Source organism: Lactuca serriola, chromosome 5 (assembly GCF_051521515.1).
Source record: "Lactuca serriola cultivar US96UC23 chromosome 5, Lser_US96UC23_V15, whole genome shotgun sequence".
In the NCBI taxonomy this organism is placed as follows: domain Eukaryota; kingdom Viridiplantae; phylum Streptophyta; class Magnoliopsida; order Asterales; family Asteraceae; genus Lactuca; species Lactuca serriola.
In genome coordinates this window covers 321,101,872-321,117,059 of record NC_136412.1, presented here as the reverse complement: position 1 = coordinate 321,117,059, position 15,188 = coordinate 321,101,872, and the positions used below count along the sequence as shown (strand labels likewise).

General features: G+C 40.4%; 1 protein-coding gene across 1 annotated transcript; it reads right to left on the bottom strand.

Moving 5' to 3' along the window:
• Positions 1-3,982: 3,982 nt before the first annotated feature.
• Positions 3,983-6,969, bottom strand: LOC145050892 (uncharacterized). Its single transcript, XM_078999080.1, has 5 exons — positions 6,246-6,969; positions 5,212-5,351; positions 5,059-5,133; positions 4,738-4,926; positions 3,983-4,429 (listed from the first exon to the last, which is right to left on the bottom strand). The coding sequence occupies exons 1-5, from the start codon at positions 6,967-6,969 to the stop codon at positions 3,983-3,985; spliced, it is 1,575 nt and encodes a 524-aa protein (XP_078855206.1).
• Between the last annotated feature and the right edge of the window lie 8,219 nt (positions 6,970-15,188).

Below are 15,188 nucleotides of genomic sequence, written 5' to 3'. Positions count from 1 at the left end.
TCATCGCCGATGCTCTAAGTCGAAAAGTCAATCTTGAAAGAAAAAGGCCAAGAGCGTTGAGAATAGAAGTTGTCTCGACAATCATGGAAAGTATCAAGAAAGCTCAAGAAGAAGCTTCAGAGAAGAATGACCAAAAAGAAGAACGTTTGGTCAAAACATTGGTGTTAGGTACAAATAACCAAGGATTGAAGGCATTCCAAGACAAGATTTAGATACCTAAGATGGGAGGAGTAGGAGATCTTCTGATGGAAGAAGCTCACAAGACCATGTACTCAATTCATCCCGACAACACTAAAATGTATAGGGACCTAAAACCCTACTACTGGTGGCCGATGTTGAAGCTTGATGTTGCGAAGTATGTGGCCGAGTGTGTAACTTGTGCGAGTGTTAAGGCACAACATCAGAAACCGTATGGGAGTTTAGAACCTTTACTTGTACCCATGGGTAAATGGGAAGACATCACCATGGATTTTGTGACTAAACTGCCCAAGACGAAGAACGGTCACGACATAATTTGGGTGGTCGTGGATCGTTTCATTAAGAGTGCACATTTCAGAGCAGCCACCAAGAGGTGGTCTACGGATAAGCTTGCAAATGCTTACATGAAGTAGGTAGTAAGACTTCACGGTGTTCCTCTTACGATTGTATCGTATCGTGATATTCGTTTCACGTCAAGATTGTGGAGAAGTCTACAAGAGAAATTGGGTACAAAGTTGTGTTTGAGTACAACTTACCATCCGTAGAGTGATGGCCAGAGCGAAAGAACGATTCAAACACTAGAAGATATGATAAGATCATGTGCCCTGGAATTCCAAGGTAATTGGGACGAGCACTTACCTCTGGTAGAATTTTCCTACAACAATAGTTTCCACTCAAGCATCAAGATGGCACCTTATCAAGCTTTGTACAGACAGAAGTGTCGTTCGCCATTTTGTTGGCTTGAGGATGGAGAAAAGTAGTTTATGGGCCCAGAGATAGTCCATAAGACTACTGAGAAGCTGAAGGTGATTAGGGCAGCTCAGGATCGTCAAAAGAGCTATGTTAACAAGAAAAGATGACCAATGACTTTTGAAGTTGGAGATTCGGTTTTGCTTAAAGTCTCACTGTGGAAGGGTCTTATAAGATTTGGGAAATGAGGAAAGTTGAGTCCAAGGTTTATTGGACCGTTCAAAGTTCTTAAGAGGATTGCGAACGAAGCTTACAAGCTCGAATTACCCGAAGAACTAGATGGTATTCATAACACCTTTCATGTGTGTTATTTGAGGAAGTTAATGGGAGAAGTTCCTGACATAATACCAATCTCAGAGTTAAGGAAGGCTGAGAATAAGAGGCTAATCGAAGAGCCCGGGGCAATCGTTGACCATAAGAATAAGAAGTTACGACGTAAGATGGTCGATTTAGTGCTTGTCTGTTGGAAACATACGAATAGGCCGAATCTCACCTCGAAAAAACATGGGAAGATGTAATAGTTGATGTGTGATAAAATAAAATAATGAGAGGCATCGATGTCATTGATGATGTAGTCATCTAGCAGAGTATAGATGACGACCACAAACTATTCTAGACAGTCCAGTGGAACGGTAGCAGGCTCGCAACTTGTAGGTCTTTATTTGAACTGTGTGCTCACCAGCAGTACTACACCCCCCACATGGTTGCCTTATTTGACATAAATTGTTGAGGAATCCCCGAAGCAGTGTTGTCACCCCAATGAAAGTCCTTAAACTAGGTCCATTGTGTTAGATGTTTTAGGGACGTAAAGTGAGGATAACGGGAACAGGTAATCAGGTTTGTTAGGTTTGATAAAGTTAATAAACTTATTTATTGTGGGTTGAAAACCCTATGTGCTCATCAGACTCCTAAGCCTGACCCACTCAGTTTCTTGTATACAAGTAGTGGCACTCAAGCATAGATGTGATGTTTGGATGAGGGATTACGGATTATAGGCCTGTAGATATGAATAAATGTTGTAAGGCTTATATTGTACTGTTTATGCTTTTGATCTGTATCGAACATGACATCCCGTGGTTTTTAATGAAATAATTTCTTCATAAATGCTTTGATAAATATTTATCATATTTTATTTTGGGAACAAATTCTGCAACACTTTTATTTAAAATGTTACTTTGATTTTCAAACAAAGCATAAACAAAATCTGTCTTTTCTGGCCATGAAAATGGGGATTTCACAGAAGATCAAGTTTTGATTTGCTTTTAGGTTGAGGATTGAGGACTAGTCCATGTTTTCTACAACTAAAGGAATCTCTGAAGAAGCTTCCATTGAAGCTTGATGAAGAAGATGATGAACAGTAGAGACTATAATCGTCGGAGGATTTGATTGCTTTTTGAGAGTAGTAATTAATTAATGAAGCATCGAAATCCTTTTATACGAAGTAGTAGGTGAGAGAAATCGGTTGATTGGTTGCATCGGTTGGCGGGTCAAAATATGCCAACCCAAACACGACCCATTTAAATATACAGGTCATGGGTTGGCGGGTCACGGGTTGGTAGGTTTGGAACATAAAGCCATATATGACCCACTAACCCATTTATTTATACGGGTTCACAAGTTGGCGGGTTCGTGGGTCAGATTTGGGTTCATGGGTCCGAAGTTTAGATATTTAAGTCTTAAACATCCAAATGAAAATTAAAAACATTCATAGAAACATGTTACAGACTTAGCCTTATAGGTTACGACATATGACATTAGACCATCCACCACGAGTCATAATATCAAAACAGTCAAATAGCTATGAATAAATGGTATATATTATGTAATACTTATTGAATATTAATACTTGATACATAAATACATTTAAAAATAATTTTTTTATTAAGAGTATAAACGGGTTGGCGGGTCAACCCGTTTATTTTTTTAGAAACCCATATATGACCCGTTTAATAAACGGGTTAGCGGGTTGGCGGGTTGAAAAACTCAACCCAAACCCATTTATTTCGTGTCTTGTTGTGGGTCGTGTCGCATATCGTGTCGAGAATTGCCAGCCCTACATGCAACATCATGCTTCTAGGGACACTTAACTAGTGCAAGGTTTCGAAATTTATACCTGCCCCATCATTCGTAATTGATATCACCAAGATGTTTACCTTAAAACCTACTCAATTAGCTGATATTTTTGGTATTTTATAATTTTATGATAGAAATAAATGATGAAAATAAAGAAAATAATTTTGTATTTTGTTTTTCTGAAAAAGAAATAAAAACAGAAAGAAATAAAATATTTTTGGATTTTTGATTTAAATGAAAACACAAAGAATTAAAATATTTTTGGATTTTTGATATTTCTCAAAAAGAAAAGTAAATAAAAACAGAAAGAAATAAAAAGAAATATATAAAAATTATAAAGGATACGAATGGTTCCAAACCACGAATGAACAGTGTACTACAAGTCACTACGAACATTTGCATCAATCCGCAGTGTGAACAGTTGGTTGCGAGTTAATGCGAGCGTTCGCACTGATTCACAGGACAAAAAGATGACTGTGAGTTACTGCGAGCATTCGCACCAATTCGCAACAAAAAGATGATTGTGAGCTATTGCGAGCATTCACACCAATTCGCCGGCCAATCAAACACTTCTAACTGCGAAGGTGGTTTCGGAACGGATTCAGCCTCTATCGTTCCTATGCCTTGAAGAACGCGATTGAAGGGTCGTTCAGGTAAGGATTTCGTGAAGATGTCGTCTAACTGATCAGCGGATCTTATAAAGTGTATCTCGACATTTCCATTTTCCAAATGATCTTTGATGAAGTGATACCTCAGTGCAATGTGTTTCATCTTTGAATGTTGCACTAGGTTGTGACAAATGAGAATGGTGCTTTCCAAATCGCAATATAAGGATTCGTTTCATGTTGATGCCATAGTCACGAAGTTGACTTTGAATCCAGATAACTTGTGAAGTGCAAGATGCAACGACTATGTACTCTACTTCAACAGTCGATAGGGATATGCAACTATGCTTTTTAGATTACCAACTCATGAGTTTTCCATCAAGAAATTGGCATCCTCTCGTTGTAATTTTTCTATCTAGACCACAACCTCCAAGATCAGCATCCGAAAAGGTTTGCACAAAGAAACCTGAACTAGAAGGGTACCATATTCTCAATGAGGATGTTCGCTTGAGATACCTGAAGATGTTCTTAACAGCTGTCATGTGAGGTTCGCGAGGATTAGCTTGGAACCTAACACAATAGCAAATAGAAAACATGATATCTGGACGACTAGCTATTAGATACATCAATGACCCTATCATCTGACGATAAAGAGTCATATCGACAGCTGGTTTATCCATAGATGGTGTTAGTTTCGTTCCGAATGTCATTGGAACCTTCACATTTGAATCTCCCACCATTCCAAACTTGGAGAGTAAGGTCTTTGTGTAAGCCTCCTGATTGATAAAGATCCCTTCCTGACTCTGTCTTTTATTTAATCCAAGAAAAAAAATTAATCGGAACCATAGAGCTCATCTCAAATTTAGTTTTCATCACCTTTTGGAACTCAATTGTTAAACTGGGGTTAGTTGATGCAAAGATGATGTCATCAACATAAATTTAGACGATCATAAAATGGTTATCGTCTTTCTTGCAAAAGAAGGTTGGTTCAACTGTTCCCTGTTTAAATTTAGCCTATTTTTAAAAACGAGTTAGAGTTTCGTATCGGGCTCTTAGAGCTTGCTTTAGACCGTAAAATGCCTTGTCCAGAATGTATCAATGGTTCAGCTACTTTTTCATTTATGAACCCTGGTGGTTGTTCCACATACACTGTTTCTTCGAGTTCCCCTTTTAGGAATGCACACTTGATGTCCATTTGATAAACTTCAAAGTTCTTGTGTGCTGCGTATGCTAGAAAGATGCGAACAGATTCTAACCTTGCAAATGGTGCGAAGGTTTCTTCGTAGTCAATGCCTTCTTCCTGACATTATCCCTTTACCAATAGTCTCGCCTTTTTTCTTATCACACTACCTTCCTTATCCATCTTGTTGAAAAATAAACATTTAAGACCAACAACGGATGCATCCTTTGGAGTGGGAATAAGTCTCCAAACCTTGTTTCGTTTGAATTCATTGAGCTCCTCCTGCATTACTTGTACCCAATCAAAGTGATCAAGAGAAATTTGAACCTTTTTAGGTTCAATTTTGGAGATAAATAAATTGAACATGCAAAATTACACTTTAGAGAATAGTGCAGTTTGCTTTGCCTTTTGTTGAGCTCTCTTAAGAACACCTGAAGACGAATATCCAATGACTTGAGTTTTCGGATGATCTGTAGTCCATTTAGCCAATGGAGGGTAATTTGGATCATATGTTGGATCTAATTCTGCATTCACTTCTTCAAACTCTGATTGTACATCCGAATCATCATTTGCATTTCCATTCCCCCCCCCCCTCCAATGATGTATAAATATCATCTTCTAAATTCGAATTCTCCCCTGGAAAGGTGGCACTAAGCTGACTTCAGGGGTTTTGTTCTCCCCCTGAACAGGTGTATCAGATGAGGAGGTTGAAGTAGAACCCTCCCCCTCGATGTAACATTCGCATCTGTAGGTTGAATTGGAACTTCAGGATCTTTCGTAGTGGTGTGTTCCTGTTCCATTTCTTTCGCAGCATCGTCAATGATTTTCGTCATTTAGTCTTCCTTGTTGTCGACTGCTTTGGACTCTGAGGAGATTGCCTTTTCTGGCTCATTGAATAAGTTTAGGAACTCCTCATATAGGTTGAAGTGTGGGATGGTAGCAGGATTCGGTTTAGGGAAGATCTCTTGTGCTGGACTGTGATTCTTCTGAAACTTCTTCATGTAATTATTGTCGAAGGTGACATAGTAGGTATCCTCAATCCTTTTAGACCTTTTGTTGAGAACCCTATATGCTTTGGAAGTTAAATAATACCCCAGGAAGATCTCTTCGTCAGCGTTCACATCGAATTTGTTCTTTTGTTCCTTCGAGTTAAAGATAAAGCACCTAGAACCAAAAACATGGAAAAATTTGACATTAGGCTTTCGATTGTTTATGAATTCGTATGGGGTGACAGATAATCGCTTATTGAGGATGGGTTGGTTTTAGGTAAAGCAAGCAGTTCCAATCGCATCCGACCAGAAGTAAAGTGGCAGACTTGTGAATGACAACATGGTTCTCGTAGCTTCACACACCGAGAAATTTTGTCTTTCAACTAATCCGTTTTGTTGAGGAGTATAAGGAGCTGAATGCTTCAAATGCTTGGATTTTGAATTCCATACCGTTGTCACTGTGAACGTTACGAACCAGATTTCGTAGTTGAAGCTCTATCTGCTTTATGAAGTCCTTGAGCTTAGGAGCGGCTTCTGATTTCTGTTTAAGAAAATGTAACAAATTGAATCTGGAAAAATCATCTACAGTAACGAGAATATATCTATTACCACCAATGCTTTCAATTGCAGAAGGACCACAAAGGTCTATATGCAAGAGTTCAAGTGGTTCAATGACTTTCGTGTTCACAATCGTTGGATGACTCTTCCTGCTCTGTATTCCCATTTCACAGGCTACACAAAGATTCTCTTTGTCAAATTTTAGGAGTGGTAAACCTCGCACATGATTACTAAGAACAATCTTGTTGATATCTTTAAAATCGAGATGCGAGAGTCTCATGTGCCATATCCAACTGTCATCAGTAGAAGCTTTCGCAAGTAAGCAAATTGTTGGCTTCCCTTTGATGGGATTCAGATTCAGCGGATCAATTTCGACTTTGCGTTTTGATTTCAAGACCATAGTTTTGGACTTCTTTTCGATTATCTCCGATCCTTCATCGTCAAATGAAACTTTCAGTCCCGTCTCCACCACCAACTGCGAAACACTAATGAGGTTGTATTGTAGTCCTTCCATGTACGCGACCTTGCGAATTGAAAACTCTCCATTGGTTATCGTCCCATAACCTTTGATTTCACCAAGTGAATTGTTTCCGTATTTCAATCTACCTCCATCCATTAGTGCGCTAAACTCTCGATTTCCTCCTTCCTACCTGTCATGTGACGCGAACAACTACTATTGATGTACCATTCAGAGTCAAACTACTTGTCACGTATTACCTACGAAAGTTAAGCAGATTTAGGAACCCAAAGTTGTTTGGGCCCTCGTGCGTTTTTCACAGGAAAATAAATAGCAGGATCAACCAGATAAGTTCGTTTTATTAAGGTTGTTTTATATTTCTTTGTGATTTGAAAAACAGTAATCCTATTGTATTTTGAGTTCGTAACCTTGAAGAATAGATTCTTTTGTTTATTTTGGATTTGTTGTTTAACAATATTCTTCTCAACTATCTTAGGATTAGCTTCGGATCTTTTGAGAGGAACTTTAGGCTCCGAAACTATTTTTCCATTGCCTTTGACATCACGCGAAGTCTTGGCTGAATGCGAAGCATTTATATTAGGATAAAAGTGAGAGTTGGTTTTCTGCACAAGTTTCGCATGATTTGGAAAGAATGGTTTTTGAAAAACTTTTTGATTCGATACCTATAGAGCATGATTTTGTTGAAAATTCTTAAGTTTCGCAGATGAAGAGACTTTCGCATTTGGATTGAGTTTTTCTCTATGAATGAAGTTGGGATTCTTAGACTGCCAGAACTGCTTTCTTTCCTTGAGATTTTTGTTGTATCTAGCATTCCTTTTGAATTTTAGAGTTGTGAACTGCTAAGAGGATTTTTGAATACTAGCCCTAGGTTTTGGCTTTCCGGTTAGGGTTTTGGTCCGAACAGACGTTGTGTCAGTTGGAACATTCTTAGTTCCAATTGGACTTCCCTTTTCGTAGCTTGAGTTGACTTTGTTTAGGGGTTCTGCTACGTATCAACTCTTTGTTTTCCATGTGGTCATTTCAGATAGACATTTGGTTTTGTCTGCATTGTCGATTGGAGCAGACGAGAAGAACTCATCACAGCCATCTTTGTTATCATCTTCGACCACGGACGTTAATTCAACTGTTTAATTTTGGTTTAGTACTTTAGTTATAAAAACTTGGTTAGGAACATTTTGAACTATTGGGAAAACAGTTGCTTTGGCTTTTAAAACTTTAGATTTGTTTTCAGAGACACATGCGAACTCCACTAAATTTTCAGAAATTAGGACATTCGTAGATACAGGTTCATTTTTAACAAACTCAGAGCAGTCAACCTCATCCTCCACAGTGTTTTCACTCATATCACTTTCATCGTCGAATTCAGAAATGTTTTCAACATCAAGTTTATTTTCTGAATTTAACTTGGTTCTTAACGGGTCAAACTTCTGTACAGTTTCAGATTTAATTTGCTCTTTGTCTTTTTCAACTAAAAGCTATTTAAGCATGTTTTTGTGATCTTTGGACTTTATGAAAGATTCAATTTTGTCTAGTCCTACTCTATATGCATCTGAGGTTTCGTCTGATGAGGCGATGGATTCGCACCTATAACACTCTATGTCGATTTCGTCCTCTTTCAACTCAATAAAGGGAAAAATCATCTTGTGAATTTTCTTCCCTATTTCATAATTTAGATGCAACTGATTAATATTGAAATAAAGTCTTTTGGCAATCAAACAAAATATATTACACTATTTTAAAAGACTTAAATGATCTCTCTGCAAATAAATTGACTCATCCCCAGACTTAGACAAATCAGACTCCAACTTTTCAATCCACATGCGTCTCTCTTCACTTTTTGACGATACCCTGCCGAGTTGATCGGTTAAGTTAGAATTTGTTAAGCGAGTTTGTTTTAAACTATCACCGAATCTTGAAAATGTGTATTTTAAGTCGTTCAATTCAATTTCATATCTAGAAACATGTATTTTCAAAGATTCAAGAATGGAGTTTACCTTGTTGATCACCTGGTCGCACTCGCTTATCCGTTCAAGAACTGGTTTCGCTGCGAAACAACTATTGATGCAATGTCCACCATCAGTTGCATAGCCTTTCATCTCTAACACTTCACTTGTAGCCATCAAACACCTTCCATGAAGTTGCGAAACTTCAACCTTCGCAATGAAGCTCCTTCCATGAGTTGGTCTGCGAACCTCTTCATCTTTAGACTCTGCCAAACTCATCTTTAGCTTCGTTTTCCTGCACAATCAAAGCAGACATGTAGTTATCGGCGTTCTTCTTCTTTTTGATCCCCTCCAGCTTTCATAGATAATAAGCTTCATCATCCTCTCCCTCTTTCTTCTCGTTCAATCTTCTTAACATGCATTCCTTGGCCAAATGGTTCTTTCCTTAACAGTAATTACAATCATAGCCAGAGTCCCCTACAAGCTTTTAATCCTTCTTTGCTTCTTCTTTCTGATATTTATTCACACTCTCCTCCTTTACCTTTTCAGAGCTATAAATGCCTTGTCAGTTTTGGTTCTTGTTACGAACGAAGTTCTTCTTTGCGAATCTCTTTAGATTAGATACCATCAAAGCAAATTCCTCCTTAGAAAGTTCACAATCAAAGAGATCAGACTCCAAACCATCACCATCTATAGTCTAGGGATCCCAGAAACTATATTCCTTTCTTTCATCACTTCATCTTCATGTGACCTCAATATTCTAACTAGCTTCGCCAACGTGCAGTCTTGAACTGCTCGTGCGCTTTTACAGTCGAAACGACAATCTTGTGCTTCATCATCCTACTAAGAAGATGATTATAGTGATTGAAAGTTTGATCCATGATTTCTTTAGGATTTTGTACAAATGATCCACACTCTGAAAGCAGTAGAGTCTAAGTGGAATGCTCAAGATCAACATCAGTTGAATATATTTCTTTAAGCCTATCCCAAATGGCTTTTGTTGGCCGTATGAACTAACCAAACGAAAAGTGTATGGTGGCAAACCAAACCTGGTGATTCTCATTGCTTTAACGTTGCTTCTCAGCCTATCCTTCTCATCTTGTGATATGTCTTTAACATTAATAAGAAGCTTGTTATAGTCAACTTGAGTTTTGATTTCTCTTCTTGTTCCTGTATGAGTAAACGGCTGGACAGTAATGGCTTCCCATATCAAATATCCATTGTCTTCAAGCCCAAGGACGTAGTCTTCAAAATGCAATTCCCACACTTCATAATCATTAGGAAAAAGAATGGGAATTCTGGTTGTAGATCAAATGTTGCTCAAAAGATTTATTGAGTTAACTTGAGAATCGTCTGACATGTTTAGAGATCGATAAAACCTGTACGAATCAGATGTGTAAACTAAATGGTTTTTGGGTAATATAAAGATCAAAGATCAGCGTCGATAACAATGGTGACGGCTGAACAAGATCCAATAATAGCGGAAACCCTAAAAACTCTTTCGATATAAGAGATGTGTATAGATTACACAGTCTCCTGCTCTGATACCAATTGATGAGTTGAAAACACCTAAGATCGATTAGATTCAAACAAGTAAAAGCAATCAAACACAGAATATGAATCAAGAATGTGTCGATTGATTATAAATTACAGCCTTAGAAGAGCTCGATAAAGAACTGCTACTGTAGAGGTGTGTAGGGTTTACAATGACACAATTAACAAATAAACGATGCATGCATGCACCTTAAATAGTAAAACCCTAATCATTAATCACGGGTAGACAGACCCAACCCGGATACACAAAAGACTAAGTAAAAAGGCACAAAAGACGCAACAATAAATACTCAACAATTTTCAAAATACTAAAGGAGGATGTGATGTGTACGATCTGTCGGAGCCATTAAGTAGACCCCAAAATACCATATTATTATTTGATATGGTGATATGTTAGAACAACATGATAGTGATAGGCTAGGGATATTTAGGAATTGCATGATAGAATTGCCTGTTTATATGATGCCTGATAGCCTAGGTCCTTTATTTTATGAAATTAACTTCATTACTGTAGTTCCTTAGTGTATGCATCATGGTTATATAAAACTAAGATCTTATAGCATGAGAATGTTTGGTTTGGCCTTATTTCCTGTTCTTGTTTGATGAAGGGCTTAGGGTAGGATTAGTCATTCGAATGTCTATCGAGTCCAGTGTTATGTATGACTAGCATACACGAGTGCTGCAGGTTTAGTGGAAGTTTCATGGATGAGTCGTGAGGGGTCAGTCGGCCTATAGTGAGATATTTAGCCTTTCCTCTAGGAGTGAGGATTGATTCTTCGTCTATGCTTATGAGTATTGATAGGGTGTTGTGATGATCCTTGAGACAAACACGGGTAGGTGTTCAAGCTAGTATGGGCCCGTACTACTGAAAGCATATGACCCGTGTGAGTAGCAAGGAAGTCACAACCCCTAGGGATTTGTTGGGATTTGGTTCCATGTTATTATATGGATTATATGATATCTTCCTCGTGTATTTTCAGCATGGTGACTATGAGGCGAGTTGAGATTAGATCCGGGTCGGGATTAGGGGTTGACAGTCAGATGAGGTCAGAGGAGTTTGATGCCAGGATCAGGAGGATTCTCCATGAGGAACTTGTGACCATCGTCCGGGGTCAGATTCCGAAAATGTTTGGGTCTATCAAGACCATTATGATAGAGTTCTTTGATGACCGCTTCGCAGCCATTGCTGAGACTGTTGCTGTTGCAGCCTTCGTAGTCGTAGGCACTGTAGGTGTTGGACCAGGCCCAGTCTTTCAATATCGGGACTTCGATAATATGAAGCCCACGGCCTTCATGGGAGTTCGGGACCCGATTATAGCCATGAGGTGGCTATCTGACATTAAGGGATGCTTTTTCACTTGTTCATGACATGTTGACCAGAAGGCTAGGTGCGCTCTGAACCTTCTGAGGTCTGGAGCGAAAGTTTGGTGGAGACTTGTTACGAGATCTTAATTTAATGAGCAGAGGGATGTGGTATCTTGGGATCAGTTCAGAGAGATTTTTCGCACTCGTTACATACCTCGGGTTGAGCATGAAAAGTTGGCTCATGAGTTTTTGGATTTGAGGCAGAGATCAGAGTCGGTGACGAAGATTAGCTAGATGTTTACTAAGAGGGCCATGTTTTTCCCTGAGTTTTATTTGGAGCAGGCTCAGATGACTCGTTACTTGAGCATGCTCAAGACGAATACTCGGCAGTTTATTTCTACCCAACGGTGTGATACTTTGTTGGAGTTACAGGAGGCCGCTAGGCGGCGTGAGCTTGAGATAGAGCTTCAGTTGAGAGAGCGAAGGCAGGCCCTGATGCAGCCGCAGCCTACGAAAAAGTGGTTTCAGACCACTGATGACAGATCTACGGGTCGGAAGGGCCGCACTTGTAGCAAGTGCGGCAAGGCGCATGAGGGTACTTGTCGGTCATCTTTTAGGTGCCACAATTGTGGCCGGCAGGGTCACATGGCTAGGGATTGCTGCCAGCAGGTTCTAGCACTCAGTTCCAGGATTTGCTATCATTACGACCAACTTGATTGTGATTGTTTTATGGTCATATGTTTGTACCTCTGTTATGTACGTTCTTAGTGAACTCATTGCTTGCTCTTGTATTGTTTGACTCGGGTGCGAGTCGGTCTTTCCTCTCTCGGTCCTTTAGTAGGGAGTTTGCATTGCCCATAGTAGAGTTGGAGTGTCCGTTGCAAGTTTCTATCGCCAACGAACATGGGGTTTCTACTATCTCGGTTTATCAGGGTTGCATTCTGGAGATTTTCGAAGTATCTTTCCCGATCATTTTAATTCCTATTCCTATGGGAGACGTCTACGTGATAGTGGGTATGGATTGGCTGAGCCGTTTCGGTTCCATGATCGACAATGAGGGTCATCATGGGGTTGTTAGAACTCCAAGTGGAGGAGAACTGGTTATTTATGGAGAGGACACCAAGCTGGGTTCAGGGTTTTATTCGGAAGTCAGGGCTCGACAGTATATTCAATGTGGGTGCACGGTTTATTTGGCTTATGTAGTGGATACGCGAGTTGGGGATTAGGTATTGGTTGTTGTTGTTCCAGTTGTTAGGGAGTTCATTGATGTATTCTTGGAGGAGTTACCCGACGTGCCTCCTGAGAGGCAGGTTGCCAGGTCCGTCCCCCTATTGTTAAGGCGTTATAAAGATTGGCATCGCCTGAGATGCAGGAGCTGTCATCTCAGCTGTAGGAGCTGCTAGGAAAGTTGTTCATCTGTTTGAGCAGTTCCCCGTGGGGAGCTCCGATTTTATTTGTCAAGAAGAAGGATGGTTCGTACCAGATATCCATCGATTATAGGGAGCCGAACAGGTTAACGGTAAAGAACTGTTATCCCCTTCCGTGGAGAGATGATCTCTTTGATCAGTTGCAGGGAGGATCTTGTTTCTCCTAGATAGATATGAGGTCTGGGTACCATCAGGTCAGGGTGAGGGAGAAGGACATGGAGAAGACCGCGTTCCAGATTCGTTATGGGCATTACGAGTTCGTGGTGATGTCATTTGGGCTCAATAATGTGCCTGCAGTATTTATGGATTTGATGAATTAGGTATGCATGTCAATGTTTGATCACTCGGTTATCGTGTTTATTGATGATATCTTGGTATATTCCAAGACCAGAGAGCAACATGAGTAGCATCTTCGCAAATTTCTGGGAATTTTCAGGCGAGAACGGCTTTATGCTAAATTCTTGAAGTGCGAGTTTTGGTTGCAAGAGGTTCGGATCCTTGGACACCTCGATAACCAAGATGGGATTTTAGTCGATCCGGCCAAAATCAAGGTGGTGATGCAGTGGGAGGTTCCGAGGTCTCCCTCGGATATCAGAAGTTTCTTGGGTTTGGATGGGTACTACCGGAGATTTATTCATGATTTCTCCAAGATTGCAGTACCCCTCACTCGTCTGACGTGGAAGGGGTTGGATTTCCGGTGAGGCCCTGAGCAGCAGTCTGCATTTGGGACGAGATATCCTATGCATGATCTTGAGTTAGGAGCGGTGGTTTTCACTCTCAAGATTTGGAGGCATTATCTTTATGGGTTCGATTGTACTATCTACACGGATCATAAGAGTTTGAGGCATATGATGGATCAGTCGAACCTAAACATGAAGTAGTGCGGGTGGCTAGACGTGGTCAAGGATTATGACTGCGAGATCATTTACCATCCGGGTAAAGCAAACGTGGCGGCGGATGCTCCTAGCCGCTAGTCGACTGGGCCTTATGTTGAGGTGCAATTTATGCGGATATCTTTAGATTCTCCACTTTTGGGTTTGATTAAGGATGCTCACTATGAGGGTGTTTGAGAGGAGAATTGGAAGATTGAGAGGATCAAGGGTGAGATCACCAAATTTGTGCCGGATAGTCGTGGTTTGTTGACCCGTTGTGGTCAAGTGTGGGTTCTTGTGTCTGGTGGGGTCAGACAAATTGTATTGGAGGAGGCTCATAAGTCTCACTTTTCTATCCATCCGAGGGCGAACAAGATGTATTGGGATCTGAGATTGAGTTACTGTTGGCCGTGCATGAATAAAGAGATCGGTTGGTATGTTGAGATGTGCTTGACCTACAGGATGGTCAAGGTCGAGCATTAGATGTCGCATGACAAGCTACAGCCTCTGGAGGTTCCCATGTGTAAATGGGAGCAGATTTCGATGGATTTCATCACTAAGTTACCGAAGACAAAGAAGGGTTTTGATGCTATTTGGGTTATCGTGGATCAATTGACCAAGAGTGCTAATTTCCTGGCAATTCGGGAGAGCTTGTTGGCCGAGAAGCTGGCCGATGTGTATATTTACGAGATTGTGGCTCGCCATGGGGTTCCTATCTCTATTGTTTCAGACCGTGATGTTCGATTCACCTCCCATTTCTAGCAGAAGTTCCATGAGGAATTGGGCATGAGGCTGCAATCTGCAGACCGACGGCCAAAGCGAACGGACCATTCAGACTCTCAAGGATATGCTGTGAGCATGCGTCATTGATATTGGTAGGAGTCATTGATATTGGTAGGAGATGGGACTCCTAGCTACCTCTTGTTGAGTTCTCCTACAACAATAGTTACCACTCTAGTGTTGGTGCTCCGCATTTTCAGCTGTTGTGTGGGTGAAGGTGTCGTACCCTAGTTTGTTGGGGTGAGGTTGGCTACAGGGTCATGGGTCGGACCGAGGTGGTTCTGCAGACTACAGAGATGATTCAGCATATCATGCAAAGATTGCAGACTGCTCAGAGTCGGCAGAAGAGTTATGCCAACCGGCACCGATCTAAGTTGGAGTTTCAGGTCGGTAACGTGGTGTTGCTGAAGGTCTCACCCTGGAAGGGTATGATTCACTTTAGGAAGAGGGGGAACTTGGGCCCTCAATATATTGGA